The sequence below is a fragment of the Bipolaris maydis genome, assembly GCF_028858645.1.
Source record: "Bipolaris maydis strain C4 unplaced genomic scaffold PSV08scaffold_7, whole genome shotgun sequence".
NCBI lineage: Eukaryota > Fungi > Ascomycota > Dothideomycetes > Pleosporales > Pleosporaceae > Bipolaris > Bipolaris maydis.
This window is the reverse complement of record NW_027093863.1, coordinates 671600-693934: the sequence shown is the minus strand read 5'-3', so window position 1 is coordinate 693934 and position 22335 is coordinate 671600. Positions and strand designations below refer to the sequence as shown.

Sequence of the window (22335 nt, the reverse complement as noted above, 5' to 3'; positions counted from 1 at the left end):
GCCCCTCATTGGAACGCGCTAGTGGGCTGCTGTTCAGGGCTCGCGTGCCTGACGTTTGCTTTTGATCAATGCATTTTTAGATATTGACGTACAGATGTTTTTTATTGAAAATCTTGCATAGTTTGTCCTTTAGCACCGCGAGTCGTGTCAGGCTTGCAATTATAACGCGAAAGTTGTATACACATGGGTCGTTATCAACGTCAGGTCATTGTCCAGCAGTTGTATGAATTAGTATTAAAGTAAACCACAAGGAACAAAATTAACCTCATGTACAATAATAAAGTTCAAGTCCGATAGCCGTGCTCAAGGCAGCCCCCTCCCACTGTTGACAGCGTCTGCTAGCTGACTCGTCCCCGGTCTGTTTTCAGCATACCTCTCGTAGCTATCCAGATAGAGCTCATCGGTGCTCGTAGTCATCCTCACACTCTTATCCGCTTCAATCGCATCGACCCACTGTTTCCATCTGCTTCCTGCCTCGGCCTCTGGCCACCCCCTGTATGGACCAAGCACTCTTCGTAACCGAATGATCCAAGGTGCAATCTGTACGTCTACGAAAGAAATATGGGGACCAAGGAAAAAAGGCCCAGTAGAATCTGCTGCATCGACGAGCTTTCCGATTTGATTACGAAATTCGGTGGCATGTGAAATTTGATCGCTTTGGTCCTGAGCTTGAAGGAGCTTGTAGAAGCACGGAACAATGTTGCGGTTGATGTGGTCGGACCAGAGTCTTGATGTAGCGCGACTCTGAGCGTCAGGAGGTAGGAGAGGCGGACCCTTCTGGAGGTCTTCAAGGTACTCCATAATCACGGTAGACTCATGGGTTGACCATGTTGGTCCATGCCTAAGCGCAGGAACCAATCCACGTGGATTAACGTCAAGAAGACTCTGTGGCTTTTTGTAGGGATCGACTTCAATGTACTGATAGGGTATTTGCTTGTGCTCTAGTGATATCCAGACACGCTGCACGAAGGGGCTTTGTCTTGTTAGCACTGTATGTATGACGTCATGTAGTTATCTGATGTGCTTTCGGATTTTAGATAGAAGACTTACCAAAACGCGCTGCCGTACAACTTGAGATCATCTTCTTTCGAATGGTTCTTCACTGTTGTCAAGGCATTGCCAGTGGCCTTTTTGTGGTATGTCTTTTTGGAAGGATCCCCGCCCTGGTTGGTATCGGTCATCTTATGTCGTACAGATATGGTAGTGAATCGTAACTTGAATTGAGTTTTGGGGGAATAGGCAGATTTTTGAGAGAAGATTGGATAAAACAAAAAACGACTAGTATAGAGTGATGGTGCTCGACGGGTGATAGTGCGAATATGGTTGGAAACAAGAGGCATTAATGCTGTGCTGAAGCACCAGTGAATTGTTTGGCGAAGAAATTGGGGTAAAAGTGCAAGTAGGGCAAAACCTACGCATACGGAATGCTGGGGTGGAGGTTTTTCTTAGGCAAGCATCAATATGACGTATGCGCTCAATTCGCTGGCATGACGGGTCTTCGTTATACGCTATCGTGACCAGGCATTTCAACAGAGCGAGAAAGCAACATGTAACGCACAATGGAAATAAGGAGCTTACATGTGATTTCTTTTTATCTTCTTTGTCCGCTTTCAGCTGCCATCTGATAACACTATTTTTCTTCACTCGATCACTTTCTTCAAGGGTATGTTTGTGTGGCCCAGCAACGCCATCACCTTTGCCATTCCCACCATTGCCGTTCACCCTCTGAAAGGTATAGAACTTTTGAGGTGGAAGACTGGGTGGCGGCATATACTGTTGTAGGTTCACCTCTGGTTGACCGCTCATATTTGGAGGCAAGTCCCAACCTCCAGCTGGCTGTTGTGACAGCAAAGGACCTTGCCCGAAGAACTGAGGATTTGGGTTCTGATTTTGATCTGCCACATGACCTGGGTTCACTGCTGGCTGTGTTGGTATCGAACTTGGTCCGTCATTCTCGGTACCTGGAGGCCGGCATCCAAGCTGTTCCTCATACTCTTGACGATCAAAAAACTCGGTGATTTTGATCTTCACATCACATAGATCTCGCTCTCGTGCTACTCTCTTCCGCTTTTTCTTGTCTGGGTCTGTGGACTTCTTGGTCCCCGGTGGACGCCCCTTTAGCCGGCAGTCCCAGTAATGGGATACAAAGCGCTTGCGTTTGTGCTTTTGCGTTGAGCGATGCGAGTAGACATTGTCAATGTGTGGGAAATAGGTTTGGAACCTTGATTTGGATTAGGGCGCAATTATGCAAATAAACATGGGAATTCTTACTGCTCCTCGGTCAACGTGATCATGTCATCCACGTGGAAAAGCTTGTTCCTCCATTCTTCTAAATTTGGCGGGTTCGGAATAAGTTTCAGGCCTTGAAATTGACCATGGCTCGAGAATGGGGCGTCATCACTGTCATACTATCAGCAATTGTCCAACAGAACAGTAGCATTCACACCTAGACGAGTTGAAAGAGTTTGTGCAGCTTTCGTGCAGTATATTCACTGCTGGTGTGCGTACAGAAACCTTCAACGCGATCTTGACTGTGGTGGGCGATGCCAACATACCTGTCGCGCCCTTCCTGACGCTGTGGCTGCGGTTGCGGTTGAGGTTGTGATTGCGGCTGCGGCTGCTGCTGCTGCTGCTGCTGCTGCTGCTGCTGCTGCTGGAGAGGCGCCTGTTCTACATGCTGCGGCAAGGGATGGGCTGTTTGGAGTGTGGTCGTGACAGACGGCGAGAAAGGGAGCTGCTGAATTGGCTTTGGCGCTGTCTCGGGTGCAGCGATATGGTAGTGTTGGGCGTGTTCCTGTAGCGGGGGAGGGGGCGCATCTATGAAACGCGGGCTAGCGACATGTTGCTGGTAGCTCGCAGCTGGGAATGATGGATATGGTCCAGAGGACGGCAGGCCACGCTGCTCAAAGTGGACGGGCAAGGCATGCGACGGAGGCTGTGGTTGGGGTGGGCCGGTCAAGGCGTATGGTTGCTGGTATACTATGTCGGTGGTGTGTAGGGTCTGGAGCTCGGGCAGCCCCTGGTGGTGGTGGGGGTACAGCGTGCCATCGGTCGGCTGGTGGAGCGTCTGAAGGGACTCAGGGTGCAATCGAAGCTGCTGCTGGAGGACGGGCGAAGAGGCTTGTTGCATGATGGCGCCGTTGTTGGACGCTGCTTTAGCCCAAGCCGTTTCCGTGAGAGAGGCTGCTCTCCCGATGGTCCCCGATAGCCGACTTGCCGCCTGTTACTGCTGAGTACGTGTGTGTGTGTGTAAGTATATATGTATGTATGTATTCCAGCTCGAGACACGCGCTTCACATGCAGAGTCCCTAGTCTGAGTTGCGACACTATCTTGTTTACTTCTTTGTCTGATTCAGCTCTGTATGTGGCAATTGTCCAGCTGCACGCCTAGAACAGCATTCAGCCGCCTGACTGGGCAGCCCTTGAGCTTCAACGCTTTGGCAGCACCACCAACTTTGGGTCATCTCGACACTCAAGCACACGCTACAAACATCTCTTCGCATATCCGCCCTTTTTCTCTCGTCTAAAAGATCAAACCCAGTCCCGTTAAAGGAACCGCTAACCCGCAACGCCATGCCCATGCCGTGACGAAGAGAAGCATAATCATAAACACAACCAAACCCATCCCCATTTACTCTCCAGGCAGCAAATTGCTCTTAACAGCAAACATCTTGGACGTGACGCCTGCCGTGAAACCATCCACTTGTCTTGAGTACTGCTCCACCTGCCTCGAGTTGAGGAGCGTCTCCAGTCTGCTTGGCTCTTGGGGCAGCTTGAATAGTCTCTGCCACTCGTCTTCAGGGAGGAGCGACTGCTTGGAGGCAGTGCGCGCAGCATTCTCTGCTTTGCGCTTTTGTTGCCAGGCGGTAATCTTAGCCTGCTCGCGAGCGAGAGATCGCTGGTAGTATTGATAGTTGTTGATCTCAGTGTGGTGATTCTCGATGCTCTCGAGGAGTAGATCGCACGTCTTCTCCAGGAATGGGTCGATCGAGAGATCAAGCGAGTCGTAGTTGGGAAACAGAGGTGGCTGAGGGATGTTAGGGTCTTGCTGCAGAGCAGCTAGGTTGGGTGGGAACTTGAGCTCCTCCTTTGGTGCGCTCGACGGCAGTTGGTGGAGAAGAGAGGTGAGGAGGTGCGAGTTGTGAATGGTTACTGGGAGCTCGACTAGGATGTCGTGGTAGCGAAGACCGCTCTTTTGTAGACTACACTTATCAGTATCACTCTCGGGCTTCGCCAATGTGCCTACATACCTCTCAGTTGTGAACTTGCCCTCCTTGTATGCCGCCACGAAGGAAGGCGACAGCCTATATGCGCGCAAGTTCAGGGTACCTTGCGAGCTCCTGCTCACGTCGTAGACCAAGGCGACAGTCCTCTCGTTTGGCTGGCTCTGGTAGAAGTATTGGTTCTCGATTGTGTTCAGGTTGACAAAGTTGCCCATGCTTGTGCTGGTATACCAGCCCACGTTGTTCGCATCCACATTGACTTCACGAAGGAATTTGATCATCTCGTTGCTGTAGGCGATGTTCTGCTTGGCGCGAGGGGCGGCTGCGGCGAGGTTTGCGGCGGTCTCATTCTGTCCATCGGCCTGTGCGGGAGAGACGTCGGGGAAGGGGAAAGAGTTTGTGATCTCCAAGACACTGTTCTTCTCCATACCGACTATGCTGCCAGTCGCGATCGAAGGGAACGACTTGCCGCTAGCAGTGGCGATTTTAATCGCAACCTGAAGGCCAAACGTCAGCCTCTCATTGCGGCGGCACACTTGGAGAAAAGCATCTTGATGGCACAATAGCGGGGCGCACAGTGGGGTGCTGTCTCTGCGCTTTTCTAACGTACCAAAGCATCGATCTGTACGGTCTTGAACAGCACATCCTTCTGAGTGTCCGCCATCGTGAAGTCGGAGGTATATGTCGTGGGAGGACTCGGCGAGAATGCTAACGTTGGGCGTCCGTCGTGTCAGGAAGCAGAATTCGGACTCAGTGACTCTGCCAAGATTCACGCTGCAACCTAAGCGAACACATAGCGCTAGCTCTAAAATGGTCAAGTCCACCCTTCCTCATCCTCTTCAGATACCCATGAAAAGGGACTGAGCATGCCTTAAGGCTTTGGCTGATATTTTCTATGGAATCACGTGTGATATATTCAAGAATATGTAAAGAAAGCTGATGATAGTTCAAGGTTTTAGACAACAGCGCCCCTCCGTAGATGCAATGGTATCCAACTGATGATTATGAATGCAATGATTCCTCCCATTTGTTCGTTTTGCCCCAGTGTACTCCAGCAGGATAGAAAAGCCTGACTTCAAATCATGTCCTGGTCCGAGCCGCCTTTGGCGCCTTCTACATCTTCTGGAACTTCTAACACTGTAGGTGCTTTCTCTTCCTCGTCTTTAATCTCAACTACCTCCTTGGAAACGCAGGGTGCGTTTACTTCGACAACATTCTTCCGTTTTTGATTACTATAAGGATTCCATCGTGGTACCACGGGCTGACGATGTGATTTGCGATTGCTAGCTTTCGGATTCCTTGCGATGGAGCCATCATCCATTCGCATCCACTCTGTATCTTCATTATCGATGTGATCTGAAATATCTGCATCATTCTCATCTTCCCAAATCATGAGATTGGTGCCGTTAATCTCTATCGATCTGCCACCAGTGCGAGGAACGAAGAAAACATCATCGCCAGTCTTGCTGAAGTCTTGTTCCCAAGTCTCCTTTTGTTGGAGCTTGAGAATGTACTCCATTGGTAAAGCGTACAAGACATTGTCGTCCTTGTCGTAGAGCTCTTTGAGCGGATAGTCAAGGCAAGCTAGTCCGAATTTACAATCGATCCGACTGGATAAAGGGTGAATGCGACCGCCAAAAATTTTCAGTTCAAAGGAGATTCCACTTTCTGTCCACATGTTGTCGCTAAAGAAAACTTCTGGTTCAGAAAGTAGAGGATGGTCATGATGCGGCCCAGAAACCTCGCAGAAATGAGCTACTTCATGTGCCAGGCATGTAGCCAAAAACATGTTGTATCGCAATACCATGGCCGGCTCGCGATATCGTAGTAGGCTGAGCTTTTTTGCGGTAGTATAAAAGTCTGAGTGCAAGCAGATCCGGCTGGTATGACACTTGTGGTTGATTTTTCGCATCAAACCATTCTTATAGTCTTTTACCAACCCCATCGACGCATAGGCAGTCTCAGGCGGTAGAGGGTCGTGATGGAAGTAAAAGTGCAACGTGTCAATTTGGTTGTCCAGGAAGCTTCTGAATGCTGTTTCGCGCTCTTTAGACCACGCTACGTCTTCCTTAATACGAAAGCATGGCTGGCCATACATTGCTGAAGTTTCTTGGCAACGCTCCCGCTTCCCAAAAACGAGGGTATGCCAAAAGTGAGCTGTTGCTCGAGAGGTTACCAGCAACGTGGCAAGCTGTAAGGCTGGTTTCATCACCTCATAAATCCCATCTGGACAGCCATGCCAGTTTTCCAAACGAAAGATTGGGTGGATGTCATTGTCAAGCGTGCAAACCGGTGCAGGTCCGTTCTCCCCAAAAGCCACGGCTTGCTTCTTGATCAGATCAACTGGATCAAACCCAAGCTTCACCGCTTTCTTCTTCGAATTTTCCTTGCGGTGGCCTAGAAGTCTCCGGTACTTCTCCAACGCTTTCCGATCGGCTATCTGAGCAAGATGGTGGTTGATTGAGATGCTCAGCTGTAGGCCAAAGTCCTTGGGTACCTCGATTGTCGAAGGAGTAAAAGATAATGATTTTTGGTAACTCAAGACATCGGGCAGATCATTGACTAGTTTGTCAATGCACTCGTCCATGATCTTGCCCTCTTTCATTTTATGAAGGAGCACTGCGTTTTCGCCAGTGTCTTCAACTTGTAGATCGCCGTCACCGCCACCAGGGAGAAGGTGTCGCAGTTTCTTCGACAAAGCTGGTGGCGGTCCGCATTCCGGAGGTGGAGTAACTGACTCTGTGGGTGTCCAATCCATGCTATCCGGGTCTGGTCCCAGAAAAGCAGCTTTCGGTACGTCATTCTGGGCTGTCACTTCTTCCTCAGGCTCAAAATCTTGTCTCAATCGATCCTCAATGAGCTGGGTTGTGTGCAGCATCGCTTCATAAGCTTTACGGTACCTAAAAGGATCCATTCTGGCCGGCGTTAGTATCCCAGAAGGTTATGGTCGGATGAAGACCGAGCCAAGAACTGCGCAGATTCGAAGCTCAACCGACTTGTATGCAAAAGATGTAAATGTAAATGGCTGTGTATAACGTCTGTTCGCTGAGTTTCAATGTCCTCATGAAGCTGGGTTGTTTGCTTGCGACAGCGTGTTTCGTGGCTGCTCCTGCGGGGAAGCAAAGAATCGCGCAAGCCGTGTATATTGTTTTCCGCTTTGTCCTCGACTAGGCCAGCAAGGAGAAGTGAGACATCCAACTCCAGCCATCTCACCGAGTTTTGGTTTCACAGCGACGGGTTGTATTGGTTGCTATGAAAAAGGGGGTTCGCGGGTGGAGGGCATGTCTTACTCAGGCAGACGAAATGATCAACATTCAAAACCAAGAAACCAAGGCTGCAGAAATGCCAACAGCGTGGTGGAGATGAAGAGTGGACAAGGGTCGGTGTGAGTTGTTTAGCGTAGGCAGTAGTAAATGCCAAGACCCGCTTTCTAGCTTGCCTGAAGGCGCGCGTCCCTTGTTGACCCATCAAACATTACATCAGCATCGCCGCCAACTGTCCTGAGAGGCACAAATTTCGTGAGTGAAGCATAATCGCCTGTGTTTCCTCGAAATCTCATAGGCCTGTCTTTTCCAGGACTTGAGTGTAATCCAAAAGCCAACTGTCCGGCTGCCTACTTTGCATTCCAGTGTACGTACTCAGCAGGTGTTTGGGCTCTCAAAAGCTTCTATCGACAGGCTAAACCCAATCTGTTACGTGCTTAGTGGGGCGCTAATGAGCAAACAAACGTGGACTTGTTCACTTACACGTTGAGTTGCAATTCTTAGTTTGTGGCTCAACTCAATCTAAACTAGAATTAGGATGCGCTTTTCGGAGTTACGGAACATCGAGAGTTTTTGCGCCAAAGTTTACCCGCTGTGGAATATACGTAGATGCGTAACATTCAGCATCTGGTATTACGTCGGTCGCAGCCGGACAAGGCCAACAATGCGGCAGCTTGACTGTTATCTATATATCTACTAGTTTCTCATTCTGTTCCATGAAAGGCTCCATATATTAGGTATATGACATTTCGGCTGTATAACAACATGTCTTCTTAAAATATCCTTTGAGATCTTGTTTACATTGGTACCAAAATACGTTTTCTTCCAAAACTAAAGAGAGCTCCTTTGGGGATATGTGCCTGAACATGTACCTAACGAAAACAATGTGTACTAATATCTGGAAGAACAGAACAGTGTAGACATAGCATTAACTCTTCTTATCCATGACATGAACTCGCCAGAAGTACGTAGTAGATAACTGAACAGAGTGCCGGCTTGGCGAAGGACTGAGCATTCAGTAGTAATTGAAACAATTAGTGCTAACAAAGCTTAAAGTAGGAAACCCAGGCATGTAGATTTCTTCAAGAAGCGCCTTCTAGTCCAGATTTCAATTTCCTTCTGGCGTGCACTTAACCATCGGAAACACAGACTAACTTCTTTGGACCTTAGTGGGACCCCCACAAACCGGTGTCTGCAGACGCCGATCTCCAACTTTTTTCGAGCTCAGCACTTTTGCGACAACGCGATCGCAAACCACATTACGCAACTTGTACGCTTTTTCATTCTCCAACTATGGCACCTGTACCGAGCGAGGGTGTATCCCTATTTCATACTGAGCGTATATCACAATACGTCTCTATCCCGCCTTCATGCCTTTCGGATCCCTTCTCAGCAGTATGCGCGACTGTATTATCACCATTGCTCCTCACCTACTTCCCACCCGCAAATGGTGTAGTGCTTGCGTATGAGGATGTTGAATTGAGCAGTACACCTCCAAGCGCATCTGCCACCAAGTCACATTCGAAACGTGCGCAAAACGACTCGGAACGCAACATTGAATCTCACGCAGAGCCTCTGCTTTTAAAACACGTCGATGAATACGCTGCACCCTTCCTCTGGGCAACTGCCTCGTTCCTCGTATGGCGTCCAGTTCAGAACGCATACCTGCAAGCCCACGTCACCGATCATGCGAAAACGCATATCACACTCGCACATCTTAACACTTTCCCCGTCAGCATCCTCAAGGAAAACATGCCTGAAGACTGGTCATGGCACCAGAACGAGTCAGGCAAAGTGAAGAAAGGCTGGGACGACAAACTATCAGATGAAGGAGGTTGGTGGGTGAATGGCAAGGGGAAGAAGGTAGAGGGCGAACTGCGGGTCAGGATACGCAACATTGATGGCAGAATGGATGGTAAAGGAAAGGGAAAGGGTTTCTTGCGTGTTGACGGTTCTCTGCTTTCCCAAGAGGAGGAGAAGGCGGCAAAGGGAGCACAGAAGGCAGGAAGAGGAGGCAAGAAGGCTATAACAGACGCAGCGAGGACACAGAAACGGAGAGATGAGACAAATGGAGATGTCATGGAGGTCGATTCAGAGTCTGATTGAGGCGCCCTCGGCAGTACCGGGCGGCGCATTGGCGCGGTTGCATAGTTTGTGGGCTACGAGACCACAATTGCATTAGGAAGGAGTTATGGCGTTGAAAACAGTAAGATGCATTTCTCAGCATCTATGATACCACTAAATCCCAATCTTCTAGAACTAGAATGCCTTTTTTTCTAGACATTTATGTGCACAGACCAATCAGACAACACATACCTCCGAGGCTCCGCAAACCGCGGCTTCCGCCTTGACCTTGACATCCCACCTTGACCACCAGACCACTCTCTTACCAACCATTGCCATGTCGTCCTCCAAGAAATCGTCATCCTCATCCTCGCGCAAGTCGCGATCGCAGCCTGAAGCGGTCTACGGTCCACCGTACTCCTCATATGGAACGACCTATAGCTCCACGTCGCCGTTCTGGACAATTGGCACGCTATTCGGCGCTTCGAGTGTCGCGCTTGGTGCTTTTGGGGCTCATGCGTTGAAGCAGCGCATCTCTGATCCAGCCAAGATTGCCAGTTGGGGCACTGCCGCTCACTATCAGGTATGCAGTTTAGTATCTTTGCTGTCACGGCCTTTACAGTCTCTTCTGCTTCGCCACTATATTCCTTGTTGAGCCTCAAAACCCCGCTAATGCACAATGCAAACAGCTCATCCACTCAGTCGTTCTGACACTTACCGCTGCCGTGGCGCCGGCGAACAAACTTGCCATGAGTCTCTTTACGGCGGGCATGGCCATGTTTTCTGGTAGCATATATCTGCTCGTCTGGGATGCGAAGAAATACAAGTCAGTAGGCCCCGTTACACCAATTGGCGGGCTGTGCCTCATTGGAGGTTGGATTATGCTGGCGGCAAGGGGCAAGTTGGTTCTATCCAGGGCCAGGTAAAACATGGCTACCGAGAAGAGTAGGGTACGACTACAATAGCTTTGGCACAGTGTCAAGAAGCGCTGGCAGCTATAGACATGAGCATTGCTTCGTTCAGATTTACAATGAAGAACATGAATAAAACTATACAGACAAGATCGACTTTGATATCCTCTTCATGGTTCTAATTGACAGCATGCCACTACCCTCTACGAATTGGCAGCTTCGCATCAAGGGAATCCTTGTACTGGCACGGTGCTCGATCGCGCCCCGCCCGACAGCACGTGTTGCTTGTCCGGCATCGCTTTAGGGTCCAAAATGTCCTTACAGTGTGCTAATGTCATCCAGGCCTTTGTTAAGCGTACGGCAGGCCAATCACAGGACATGCCATTACTGATTTCTATCCCTCCGCGCGATGACTTGGTTTAGCGCAATCCTCACAGCGGGACTGACTCGCTGAAGCTCACTTGCCATTCGTTACGAGCAACCTCCTTTGCGCCAAGCCATATCAACTGTTCGGCCGTAGTGTCTATTTTGAGCCCTGTAATTCCGTGTAGCTTCCCAATCCCGGGCGATGTCCGCCAGAATAAGGCGTGCAGCAGACAAAGTGACCTCCACCCCACTTGAACACGCAGGTTTTATCGCAGAGCCACTTCAAACCCTGCACGAATTGCTAGTCGCGCTAATTCAGTGTACCAAGCACACTACGTCCGTAAAATGGGTTTCAAAGACAAAAGGACAACTCTCTGCTCATTGCATCCTTCATCATGGACTCGTCGGATGGTCAAGCACCGCCAGGAATGCTGTATCTTTCAGCATTCTATGGCTCAGTACTCTTGGGATTATGGCTCCTCTTGAAAGCCCTACAGGCATTGTATAACCTTTCGCCATTGCATCCGCTGAGCCACATTCCGGGTCCGAGATTGGCTGCAGCAACATACCTTCCGGAATTCTATTATGATGTTATCAAGTTCGGCTGCTACACGAAAGAGATTGCTCGAATGCATAAGGTGTATGGTAAGGATGCAATCAATCGCTGCCTCCGAAGGTAAAGGCTGATTGTAGGTTTGTGTACCAGGCCCCCTCGTGCGCATCAATCCGAACGAAATCCATTGCGACGATGTCAGTTTTGCCGATGAGATTTATGCCGTAGGTGGACGAAAGCGTGACAAGCCAGTCCATCAGATCAACGGCTCTGCGTAAGCTGCTCCTGAATCTATGTAAAATGACTACCCCAACTGACAATCTTTCAGTATTGGTGAAGCAGGATTCGGTACTATTGACCATGACCTCCACCGACTTCGCCGCATCCCCGTGGCCAAGTTCTTCTCGCGGTCTATGATTGCACGCCTCGAACCTGAGCTTCACGCATTGGTTCAAAAGCTGTGCAACAAGCTTCTTGCACAATCGGGAGATGACGAAGTACTCGATATTACCATGGCATACAGTTGTTTCACGACAGACGCCATCTCTTCCTACAGCTTTGGCGAAGGTTTTGGTCTTCTTAATCAGAAGGGATGGTATCCAAACTTCCGCGAGCCAACTGCATCTGTCCTTCGACCAGTATTTGTCTTCCGCTTCTTCCCGTGGACCAAAAAAAGTGCCTCGCTTGCGACAACCTTTATTGACTACCTTCCTAGCGATATTGCTCTCATGGTCAAAACGCTACAGATTGATATGCCTTGGAAGGTCCGCAAGGCACAAGAAGACCTGGATGCTGGCATCACTTATGAGCGACCGACTGTCTTCGCCTCACTCTTGCAATCAGACACACATGAGGAGAAGCATCGGTTCCGCTGGATCGCTGACGAGGCCGAAGCCATTGTGGGTGCTGGAACAGAGACTACAAGTTGGGCTCTAGGTGTAATAACCTACCATCTTTTGAGCAAGCCAGAAATCCTAGCAAAACTGACGGAAGAACTCAAAACTGTCGTCACAGACCCAACCCACTTGCCCTCGTGGACTGTTCTTGAGACCCTGCCGTATCTAGGCGCAGTTATTCAGGAGGGACTCCGACTTTCATACGGTGTATCTAGCCGCACTGCTCGCGTACCAACGGAGGAAAATCTACTTTACCGCGGCGAATGGAACAAGAAGAAGATCCAGTACGTTCTACCCAAAGGATATGCCATTGGAATGTCATCATTCATCACACATCACAACGAACGCACCTTCCCGAACTCCTTCGAATTTTCTCCCGAGCGCTGGCTAGACGAGAAGAACCAGCGAAGGAAAGAGGTCGAGCGCAGCATGCTATCTTTCTCCAGAGGCAGCCGTGCCTGCGTAGGCATGAAGTAAGTATACTCGTTTTTATCTTCTTCTGATAAAACCTTTGGAATACTGATGCTAACACAACGTTCTAGCCTTGCTCTGTGCGAACTTCACCTGAGTCTGACAGCGTTGGTTCTACGTGTGCTACCGCACATGCGCCTGTGGGATACGACCGAGGAAGATGTTCTCTACGACCACGACATGTTTATTCCTATGACCAAGCATAATAGGGGTATTCGGGTCAAGATTGACTAGGCATTCTAGATTAGCGTGCTTGGCCATGAGAAACATCAGAATGACTATCATTGAGGCGCTTTCTTTATTTAAGTCTGAATCGATCACTGTGATGAGTTGTTCATTTTTACAAATGTTCTTTGTTTCGCATTGTGTTCTCTTGTGGTGATAACACATGGCCAGCCTAGGCTGCACTGGACGACCCAGGCTCGACACCTTCCAAAAGTCCTACGTAAGTACCATATTATACCAAATTCGTAATTTTATGTGGCCAATGGAGAAGAAGGCGTGGTTTTGATTAGAGATGTATTTTGAATCCAAGGAACGTGCGTTGAGATTGCTTCTTGTGTGCAATTTGCTGCTTTGACAACACGTGAGATATAAACATGTATGTCTAGGTCCATGGCTGTCGCTGGTTAATATAGACAATGGGGCGTTCTTTCCTTTTTTTTCACAAGGTTGTGATTATCCTGTCAAAGATGAACGTCTAGGTATACCTACCGTAAATTTAGGGAGCAGGGTTGATAGATAAATGAACAGGATGTAAAGGGACACTACGAACGGAACTGGATGAGCTAGGACCGGATGCAGGATATTAGTGTATACTGTTTATTTGAGTTAACAAAGTTTGAGTACCAGTGGTTTGGAATGGTGTGGCTATGCTAAAGAAGTTAACGTTAGGAAGTTGAATATGGGACGCAAACGTTTTGTGCTGGTGGAAAGATAGGGCTTAGGTATATGTAGTATTGGCATAATATACACGATATGTAGCTTGGAGATAGAGCAGAGCACGTCTGTTTTTAGTAAGGCGTTGGTGAGATGATACTTGTCCGGACTGGTTGACTCGTTAATACGTTCTTCCACATATATTAGCATAGCAACTTGGCTCGTATTTGCGCCGTAGTTCAAACTCAAACTTTACAAACTTATTTCCTGAAAACAGATGAGATACAAAGTAACCGCATGTCTTCTGTCCCTTATCCGAAAAAACATTTTGACACGAATCTTCGGTATTCCTCCTCATCAACCAGTGACCCAGTTTCTGGGACGCATGCAGAAATACGACGTACCAATAAAGGTGTACGCTTATTCACTTTGCTTGTTCAACTATAAGCCACAATGATTATCTGCTTTCGACACCTTTCCAGAAACTTCCTCTTGCGGTATGCGCAGATACCGCATTCTGGCGCCGTGACGTTCCTCGTACCGATGATATGGGTCACCAAAAGTAACGTGAGTGCACTGACACACAAGCAAAATCCAGTTCCCATTGAACCCACGTATGACAGACCTATAAAACAAGTCTTGGCTGCCTTTGACACTGAATCTTTGGGTCGGGTCTGACAAGCAATGTTTAATGTGCATCGTGGCATCTGGATAGATGAGTTGAAATGCATCAGTTTCTCCAAGTTAGAATAGCCGACCATGACTCGGTATGGTTGTACTAGTGCACGATTTATTCTCCTTTCCGCTGTCTACTATCGACGGATCTGCTGGATTTCCTGTTCTGGTATTTGAAACATGTTTACGAAGAAGGGTGAGGGGGGGGGGGGGTCCTCGATATGCGGAGTTTGAACCGCAACTTGGATATGGACGGGTCAGGTTTGAATGCGGAGCTAGCCTCAAGCCACAGTATAAAAGGGGATATTAATTTCCCCTTTTTGTTTGTTTGCAAATGGGCTTATAAGTGCTGCTTTGTATCCAGGTCTGTGAATGTCTGTGGCTGCTGGCGGAATATGGCTAGATGTTCGACGACCTTCTTGTACCAAAGCGCTTTCTCGCTCTCTCACAGAGATACCTCATGTTTTCTTTTGCTATCTCGGGCCTCGTAGTGCTCTCGCTACCACTGGGCCGAGGGTTCAATGCAACCTTTGCAGTTTTAGGTCCCAGTCTTTCGCGTATCCAGTTGTCTGGTTGGTAGGCGGCTGCCGGGTAGCGGGATGCGCAGATATCGACACTTTTGCTGTTTCTGTTCCTTTTCTGGTAGTAGCAGGCATGAAGGCGCATGCCAATAAAGACGCGAGACACGAAAGCGGAATGGTGTACCAAGGCTAGGGATCTGACAGCCGTTTGCCGTGATCGATGGTTTATAGCCGTAGGCTTCCTCTCTGGGTATGTTGGCTGATTATCGGCTGTTGCTGCAACTGAGGTGTCAGACAAGTCACGTCCAGAATGGCGGCACAATCACATGTTTTTTGAACGAAGGTTATGCGATGCTGCTGAGAATTGGAGAAAATCACGTCATAGAGCAACCAAGTCGTATCTTACATACATATGCATACGTATACACATGCATGAGTGAAGGGGATGTGGGAGAAGCGTGGAAGACGTCACAACGGGGCGAACACGAGAGTTCCCCAAGTACACAGCCACGGAGCGTCCAGGCGCATCAAGCGTGGCGCAAACACCAGCTCATCGACTATCTCATTGCCCAGACGCATCTGATCTTACATAGACAGAACCATCTTTGGGCCATAGCGAACCGGAAATGCGCGTCTCACAGAGTGACCCACTTGTGGGTTGGTCGGCCTTGTCTTGCCGCGGGCTCCAACCTAGCGCAACAATGACGTACTTGGTCGCGGATGCTGGCGCAGATCCCGCCAGGCACATTTCATCTTCACAACCCTCGTCAACCCTTCTTCTTCCCTATAACAACTGAACTATCTCACGGTTCCTCTCCCATATCTTCACAGAAACCCAGCATAAACTACCAGGCTTAATTGTTTTCACAACACCTCAATCATCATGGATGTATGTACCGTTATAAGCTACAGCATGTGCTGAACGGATATTCGACCAAACAGGCAAAAGCTGACGAGGATGAACAGGTCTATTACTTCTACTCCTACGGCACTGCCGCATGGCTCAGTATGTCCTTTCCCGCGTCTTTTGGGGCGACGACAAGTTTGCTAATGCGAAAAAACAGTGACGCAATCCGTGCCTCTCATCACCTCCCCCACAATGATCGTAGCATTACTGTCGCCAGAGGTTCGCGAAGCGACGAGTATGTGACCCCTCAGTTCGCTTGTACTTTAGGAAGAACAAATTCCCTAACAACACGAAATAGCTCTCGAAGTCTACTTCAGCCGCTCGCTAGGCCTCACGCTGATAGCGCTGGGAATTCTTACTGTGCTACTCACAGGCTCTGTTCCATTATCTAGTCGTCTTACAGAAGGTACATCTTCCTCCAGCCATCATTTTCGACTACTGGATGAACCTCATCTGACTTGTTACAGGAGCAACAACCCAAGCGGAAGATCCAAAAGCACCATACGCGCTGCCGACCCTCAGCATAACCGCCATGTTCCACGCCGCTTATGCATTCTATGGATACGCCATGTGGACCAAGACTGGAGTCATGTCATTCAGTCTGGGTACACTTGGTTCTGGTTTCTTGGCCACAATCGCGCTATGGTGCATCTTGTTCGCCAGTAGCAACGGCAGGATCAGCAGGAAGACTGGTGCGGATAAGAGGACGAGTGGATTCCCGTTCAAGAATGCTGAGGCAGACAAGAGGAAGGCTAGGTAAATGCTTAGTGCTAAATGGTCTATGAAAAGTCTCTGGAGCGGATAGCGGGCGCGAATCACGCACTTGCAATGCCTGCGTAACCATGAACATGGAATAGGTGCCTCGTCAGCATGGAGCTGGAAATGCACATGCGGAAAATGACACTACACACACTGGAAAGTCACATTTTGAAAGAAGCGACATTGTATACTAGTTTGAAAGCATGGAATTGATTGGTATCTTCTGAATCAAACACCTCACCCCGACCTTATGCACCCTGTGCCCGTCCCATAATGTTACACTGAACTTGTCTAAAAACAAGAAAACCAATAGAAACGAGAAGAAGAAAGATACATTGGAGGACAAGTTCCTCTGTTTACATTTGGTCGCTGATAAGCCCGCAAAGTGCAGACAGGACGTGCTCCACCAGGTCAATCATGACCAGAGTCGTCAAACATACTAAGCCGCAGGAACCGGTGGCTGGAGACTCTCTTGTTGCCCAGCATCTGCTGGCTTAGGCGGTTGCTGTTGCTCCTCCTTCTTGACTTCAGGCCGATGAGTCTGAGCACCCTCCCGGCGCCACCAGGGAAGTTTCCCGTCTTTGGGTGCGATAGGCAGAGCCTTTGAGGGAGCAACATCCTTCTCGACCGCCTGCCAACCCTCCATGTCTTCTGGCATGCCTTCTTCAGCCCGTCTCCGTCGCTCCGTTGCTGCCTGTGCCTCCATGAAGTTCTCGAGCAAAAGCTCCTTGGCTTGCCATTCCTCGCGGCGTACCCGTTCCAGCTCCTCGGCTTCGGCACGCAACTGCTCTCCCTCCTTTGTTGCCCACTGCAGTTGTCTGCGTAGTAGCTGGAATAGCTCGTTTGCTGGCTTGCGCAGCTCTTCGGGGGTGAATTCGATGTCTGGTGGGAACTGCACTAGTGTTGGAGCAGATGGGCTGGCGAGGTCTTGTAGGTAGATGACATTGTTATGGGAATAGTCGGTTTCGGATGTGGTTGCAGCAGCGGCCGCGGCTGTTGCGCTATTAGGCGGATGCGATGGGGATCCGGGGGTCGAGGCCTTGTCGTGTGGCAGCTTCTTGCCTTCATTGTTGAGGACGAGCTTCAGGCGCTGCTTGTTGTTGGTGGGGTTAGACGAATGATGCTTGGGTACGGGGTCGGAGGGTCGTAGGGCTTCGGTCTCGTGCACAGTGCGCATGTGTTTGGCCAGCGCGTCGGACCGGGTGAAGGAGCGGTCGCATTCTGACAGTGTATTTTAGCATATATCTCGAGCGTCGGGGCAGAATGCGGAGGTTTGTACCTGGAAGCGTGCAATAGAATGGCTTCTCGCGCGTGTGGGAGCGCATATGTGCTCGCAGTGCGTAGCCGCTCGCATGGGGGATGCCCTTTCGAGTGCAATCGCTCCACTCGCAGCTGTACTTCTTCTGCCGAGTTCCAATGTGGTCATCGTGGAGATGCTCGACCAACTTGTCCATGTTGTGAAGATCGCCGGCTGTGCATCCGTCCCACTTGCAGACGGTGACTTGCTCCTGGCCGTAGTCGTCGTCTTGCGACATGCCCGGGTGGTGATGGGGTGAGGCTGGCACCGAGCCATCAGTGTCTTCGGACAGCTCTTCGTCTAGATCTGGCGGCATCGTGTTGATGGGAGCTGGCGGCGACGAGGGCGCGCGGACGTTCAGGCGTGGTCGCTTGTTGGGGCGCTGGTCATGGTCAGGCGTGGCTTCATAGCTGCGTGGACGGCTTCTTTTTACATCCTCGGGGAAATCATCGCTCCCATATTCTGATAGGTCTGAAGGTGATTCTGTCATGACGGCGAGGTCAACTTGTCGGTGGTGACGGTCAAGGCGACGGTGAAGGTGAAGGTGAGAGTGAATGTCGACTGCGCGTTAGCCCAAGGGAGCGTGTTGCGCCTCCCGGCGCGCTCGACGTCTAGCGCATGTGCAGGGGCCAGGCGTTGAGCGAACGGCGCACTTTTCTGCGCAGCCCATCTTGCACACTCCCAACTCTCCGCCTCGCAACACCAACAACATGTCAGACAGGCTCTTGTCGCTTTACAGAGAAGCTCCTATTTTCGCCATTCTCTCTTGATAAAGGGTGCTGCGCTACAGTTGCGCATCATATCATATGTAAGTATACTTCACTCTCTTTCACCTCATCTTCCATGATGATCTATCCCAGAGTTCTGCAATTCCAAAGAGCTGCCTTACAGTAGCTCAAATGCGGATTAGCTCATACACTACACATATATCTGACTTCATATTCACATGAATCAAAGCCTGTTATACATTATAGTTAAAGTACTGACAAGTCGCTCTAACTAGGCAACCAATCATCTATGCAAATAGCAGTGCAGCCTGAGCCTCATTGTACCGTCCACCAATCACTGGGATCTTCTTTAGAATCTCATCCAGTGCCTTCATATCCTCATCGTTGAGCTTCGCCGGCTTCAAGTTTTCCTCGATTCTCTGCGATGTCGTAGCACCCGGGATGGGGATGATAGTAGGCATGCCCTTGGCTCCGCTGTGCGCGAGCACCCACCCGATAGCAATTTGAGCCGGAGTAGCACCCTTTGATTTGGCTAGATCCTCGACAGCGTGGAGGAGCTTGATGTTCTCATCGAACACCTCAGGCTGGAACCTAGGCATGTGATGCAGCATGGAGCCAGGCTCAATATCGCTGTGCTTCTTGTACTTGCCCGTCTGGGAACTAATCAGCGTCCAGCTTCTACAGTTGAGAGTGATGTACTTACGAGCAATCCGCGTCCAAGAGGTGAGTATGCGATGATGGGAATGCCAAGCTCTGCGCATGTGGCCGCGACACCGTTCTCGAGAATTTCGGTTGACCATAACGAGAACTCGACCTCGACTGCAGAGATGGGGTGCACACTGTGCGCTTTTCGGATTGACTGCGCGCCAACTTCTGACAGACTGATGCCGCCCAGCTTGCCCTCCTTGACATACTCGGCGATGTAACTGACGGTATCTTGGATTGGTGTGTTGGGATCCACCCTAGCACACTCAAATAGATCAAGACTCTTCTTGCCGTCCAATACCCTCAGACACTCATCAATGCTGCGTCTAACATTTTCTCGACTGCCATCTGGCGTGAATGAGCCCTTCTTGAGACCACCCTTGATAGACAAAACAACCTTTTCCGCGTCCTCGGGATACTTTGTGAAATACTCGTTGAGAAGATGCAGAGAGTTACGTTCTGGTGTGCCGTAAAGCTCTCCGCCATTCCAATTGTTCGCTCCAAGCGACAGCGCGGTGCGCATAGCTTCAAAGCTCTGCTCTTGCGATGGTGGGTCTTGGCGCCATGTGAGGCCTGAATTGTTAGTTTTCTCTTAGCCTTTGCAAAATAGATGAATCGTAAAACATACCCATGAGCCCATAGCCAATTGGCCCTACTGTCTTTCCTACAAGCTGAGGCATATCGAAGTTTATCGACGATGTCGTGAGAGGATCTTGAACAAAAATGAGGCGGGGTAATAGATACTAGTCAATGATATCACCGTAATTGAACCGTTGCTCGCTAGTGTCTCTAGAAGGGCCTGTTGATGTGCTTCTCCATTCTAGACTGACATCCAGTCCTTTTTATATCCTTATTGAAGCTTTTCTCGGGTCCGAAGATATTTGCTTAGATACCGCCATCAATGACGCTTCTTGGACGTACCTGGCCCCGAACGGGGTTTTCAGAGTGCTTAACTCCGCGATGATTGGCTTCGCGGAAAGTGGCGGGACAACATGTGCAATGGCTTTAGGCATATGTCCGGTTTGCTGTATGATTAATTATTGTGTCGTAAGGAAGCACTTAGATTGCGGGATGTCGTGACGTTTGTGGCGGAGTTTCGGGATCGCTGAACGGCATGAAGATGTACGACCACCAGTAACTACTTTGAAAATCAAATGAATAATACTCTGTGGATGCGGGATGAATTAGGTCATGAGCAAAGTAAACATTCTTCAACATAATGATTTTACCCATGGAATTCCGTTCTACCTCTATGGTTTTATTTCAAGTTAGAAATGAAAACATCCGGCCCTCTGCGGATTTACCTTAGTCTCTCCACTTCGTTATCACACCCATCTCCATACTGGCACAAAAGGTCGCTTGCTTACATACCCTTCTTCCCTTCAACTCCCTTCCTCTCGATCGTATCTATATCCCTCAACACAGCCCTAACCGGCCAGACAAATCCCTCCTGCGCGTGTCCTCTCTTCCCCTCTTCAATGGTGACCAGATACTCCGTGAGTGCCATACCGACATACGCCGCAATTGCTGTAAAAATATGCCACCAGCCATGCAGCTCGAACAAGAAGCCCCAAGGAAGTCCAATCCAATGCTTGAACTGCGTAACATACCCACAAGCATGAAAATCGATGTTCCAAAGAAAGTACCCAAATAGCCCCGTAGAGATACCGAATGTAGCCATGCTCCCAAGCTTCTTGCGTGCTGCCTCGTTAGTAATCTGCTTCTTGATGAGCGCGCGCGTGTGTCTCGAGACAAGGAAAATCATGGCTGCAAAAGCGATTTCGTGCATGATAATCTCGTCGGCCCACACGTGGTAGATGGAGATGGGGATCAGGCTGCCCAGGATATAGAGCGTGTACTTTTGGCGCTGGGCGCGCGTGGCATCAAAACACAGTAACTGGTGTAGTACGGCACCCACAGCGAGGAACATGGACAGGTCGTCGCCCATTTGCGAGTGGTACTTGAGGGTGGCGTGGAACCAGGCGGAGAGGACGCCCACGCCGATGAGTCCCCAGTAAGGGAAAGCGAGTGTCGAGATGAGGCCACCTTCGGATTTGGGAGCTACACGACGTAGACCGTGGATTCCGTAGATTACTGTTTTTCCAAAATGTAAGCTTTCCCTTTTTGTCGTGTTGGACTGCAAGTGGTTGGGGTGCACGGACCATAGCTGATGTTTGTAAGAGTGTTGATGAATTCACCAATGTACGGGGTGATGATATAGTCCTTGTCATCATGAGTTATCATTCCCGGATAACCACTACGGGAAAGGCATGAAATACCTCTTCACAGAAACTATATTAAGTTAGCCAAGCCCAAGCTGCCATGCAGGTACCATAACAAGACTTACTTGTGATTTGACGTGGTTGGGCCCCAAGCTCCTACTGCGGGCTCCAACGGGTAGTCCCATCGCAATTGCATGCTGACTTTTGCTGAGTTTCGGTGTGGATGGCAGGAAGAGAGTCTTTGATGCTGTCTGGCTGTGAGGGTTTGCAGTAGTTTTACTACGTGGAGCTCGTAGCCGCAAGCTATGACCAGCCCAATAGCGGGATACCACGGAGCATATGGGAGCAAGTCAGAAGGCGCAACAGCACGGATACTCGCTTCCTAACTTGAGCAAACAAGATAATTTTGAACCCAGAGTGCGGCCAATTGTTAGCTTAGGGTAATTCTGGTGTCATCTAAAAGTCGGTTTCCTACGAGACAAAACAAGGTATACGATTACAATCCGCTCAGCCTAGCAAAAGAAACGGAGTGACAATTGATAAGGGCAAAAACACTGCATCTGCTGTATAACAGAATGGCAAAAAAAGGGGTCTTACCGCGACTCGAACGCGGGGCCTCTCGCAAGCAATGCTCGGGAAATCCCTAAGCGAGAATCATACCACTAGACCATAAGACCAATTATTTGATGGAAGAATGACCAAAACTGACAAATATATAGTACATTCAATGAGCAGCATGGCAGAGCTTGGAGAAAGGGAAGCATCTGGACACCCCCTGTAGGACCTCGTATCCAGGCGAGAAGGTGGGGCTGACACTTGACAAAGTTTGGTGAGCGGGGCTTGTTGGCTGAAGTCACGATTCTCTGGCAGATTAGACAGTGGGGCAGACAGAACA

General features: G+C 49.6%; 6 protein-coding genes and 1 non-coding gene across 7 annotated transcripts; 2 read left to right on the top strand and 5 right to left on the bottom strand.

The window, feature by feature from the left end:
* Positions 1-72: 72 nt before the first annotated feature.
* Positions 73-4952, bottom strand: PSV08DRAFT_409792 (eukaryotic translation initiation factor 3 subunit 3). Its single transcript, XM_066093838.1, has 9 exons — positions 4834-4952; positions 4251-4720; positions 3636-4202; positions 3150-3220; positions 2675-3120; positions 2272-2408; positions 1579-2221; positions 1051-1163; positions 73-973 (listed from the first exon to the last, which is right to left on the bottom strand). Exons 1-9 carry the CDS (start codon positions 4885-4887, stop codon positions 304-306), a joined length of 3171 nt encoding a protein of 1056 aa, XP_065949106.1. The 5' UTR covers positions 4888-4952; the 3' UTR covers positions 73-303.
* A 207-nt stretch (positions 4953-5159) lies between these two features.
* PSV08DRAFT_401904 (uncharacterized protein) lies at positions 5160-7137 on the bottom strand (the record flags this gene model as incomplete). Its single annotated transcript, XM_014227222.2, has 1 exon — positions 5160-7137. The coding sequence occupies one exon, from the start codon at positions 7135-7137 to the stop codon at positions 5299-5301; it is 1839 nt and encodes a 612-aa protein (XP_014082697.1). The 3' UTR covers positions 5160-5298.
* A 1570-nt stretch (positions 7138-8707) lies between these two features.
* On the top strand, positions 8708-13076 carry PSV08DRAFT_409790 (cytochrome P450). The gene is made up of 7 exons (XM_066093837.1): positions 8708-9582; positions 9992-10133; positions 10240-10472; positions 10899-11008; positions 11287-11467; positions 11709-12749; positions 12819-13076. The coding sequence occupies exons 1-7, from the start codon at positions 8780-8782 to the stop codon at positions 12979-12981; spliced, it is 2673 nt and encodes an 890-aa protein (XP_065949105.1). The 5' UTR covers positions 8708-8779; the 3' UTR covers positions 12982-13076.
* A 2565-nt stretch (positions 13077-15641) lies between these two features.
* PSV08DRAFT_298323 (uncharacterized protein) lies at positions 15642-16616 on the top strand. The gene is made up of 5 exons (XM_014227226.2): positions 15642-15711; positions 15789-15828; positions 15887-15964; positions 16028-16135; positions 16197-16616. Exons 1-5 carry the CDS (start codon positions 15706-15708, stop codon positions 16487-16489), a joined length of 525 nt encoding a protein of 174 aa, XP_014082701.1. The 5' UTR covers positions 15642-15705; the 3' UTR covers positions 16490-16616.
* Positions 16617-16927: 311 nt separating this feature from the next.
* On the bottom strand, positions 16928-19898 carry PSV08DRAFT_371170 (NADP-dependent oxidoreductase domain-containing protein; the record flags this gene model as incomplete). The annotated part of the gene is made up of 5 exons (XM_014227228.2): positions 16928-17709; positions 17768-18247; positions 18845-19166; positions 19217-19791; positions 19847-19898. 5 exons carry the CDS (start codon positions 19896-19898, stop codon positions 16928-16930), a joined length of 2211 nt encoding a protein of 736 aa, XP_014082703.2.
* Positions 19899-20425: 527 nt separating this feature from the next.
* PSV08DRAFT_202630 (ceramidase) lies at positions 20426-21671 on the bottom strand. Its single transcript, XM_014227229.2, has 4 exons — positions 21566-21671; positions 21498-21510; positions 21381-21441; positions 20426-21312 (listed from the first exon to the last, which is right to left on the bottom strand). The coding sequence occupies exons 1-4, from the start codon at positions 21634-21636 to the stop codon at positions 20582-20584; spliced, it is 876 nt and encodes a 291-aa protein (XP_014082704.1). The 5' UTR covers positions 21637-21671; the 3' UTR covers positions 20426-20581.
* Positions 21672-22028: 357 nt separating this feature from the next.
* PSV08DRAFT_t35 lies at positions 22029-22117 on the bottom strand. Its single transcript has one exon. It is a non-coding gene; the product is annotated as a tRNA-Pro (tRNA).
* Between the last annotated feature and the right edge of the window lie 218 nt (positions 22118-22335).

What these genes read in the sequence shown, in the direction of transcription:
- PSV08DRAFT_298323 (XM_014227226.2), top strand. An exon ending in AGAGGTTCGCGAAGCGACGA is followed by an intron (nt 15,965 to 16,027) that starts GTATGTGACCCC and finishes AACACGAAATAG; the next exon opens with CTCTCGAAGTCTACTTCAGC. An exon ending in ATCTAGTCGTCTTACAGAAG is followed by an intron (nt 16,136 to 16,196) that starts GTACATCTTCCT and finishes GACTTGTTACAG; the next exon opens with GAGCAACAACCCAAGCGGAA.
- PSV08DRAFT_202630 (XM_014227229.2), bottom strand. Translation starts at nt 21,636, where the DNA reads ATGCAATTGCGATGGGACTACCCGTTGGAGCCCGCAGTAGGAGCTTGG. An exon ending in TCTTACAAACATCAGCTATG is followed by an intron (nt 21,313 to 21,380) that starts GTCCGTGCACCC and finishes TTGGAAAAACAG; the next exon opens with TAATCTACGGAATCCACGGT.
- PSV08DRAFT_409790 (XM_066093837.1), top strand. Translation starts at nt 8,780, where the DNA reads ATGGCACCTGTACCGAGCGAGGGTGTATCCCTATTTCATACTGAGCGT. An exon ending in GTCATGGAGGTCGATTCAGA is followed by an intron (nt 9,583 to 9,991) that starts GTCTGATTGAGG and finishes AACGACCTATAG; the next exon opens with CTCCACGTCGCCGTTCTGGA. An exon ending in TTGGTTCTATCCAGGGCCAG is followed by an intron (nt 10,473 to 10,898) that starts GTAAAACATGGC and finishes CAATCCTCACAG; the next exon opens with CGGGACTGACTCGCTGAAGC.
- PSV08DRAFT_409792 (XM_066093838.1), bottom strand. Translation starts at nt 4,887, where the DNA reads ATGGCGGACACTCAGAAGGATGTGCTGTTCAAGACCGTACAGATCGAT. An exon ending in CCGTACAGATCGATGCTTTG is followed by an intron (nt 4,721 to 4,833) that starts GTACGTTAGAAA and finishes TTTGGCCTTCAG; the next exon opens with GTTGCGATTAAAATCGCCAC. An exon ending in AAGATAAAAAGAAATCACAT is followed by an intron (nt 1,164 to 1,578) that starts GTAAGCTCCTTA and finishes GATACCAACCAG; the next exon opens with GGCGGGGATCCTTCCAAAAA.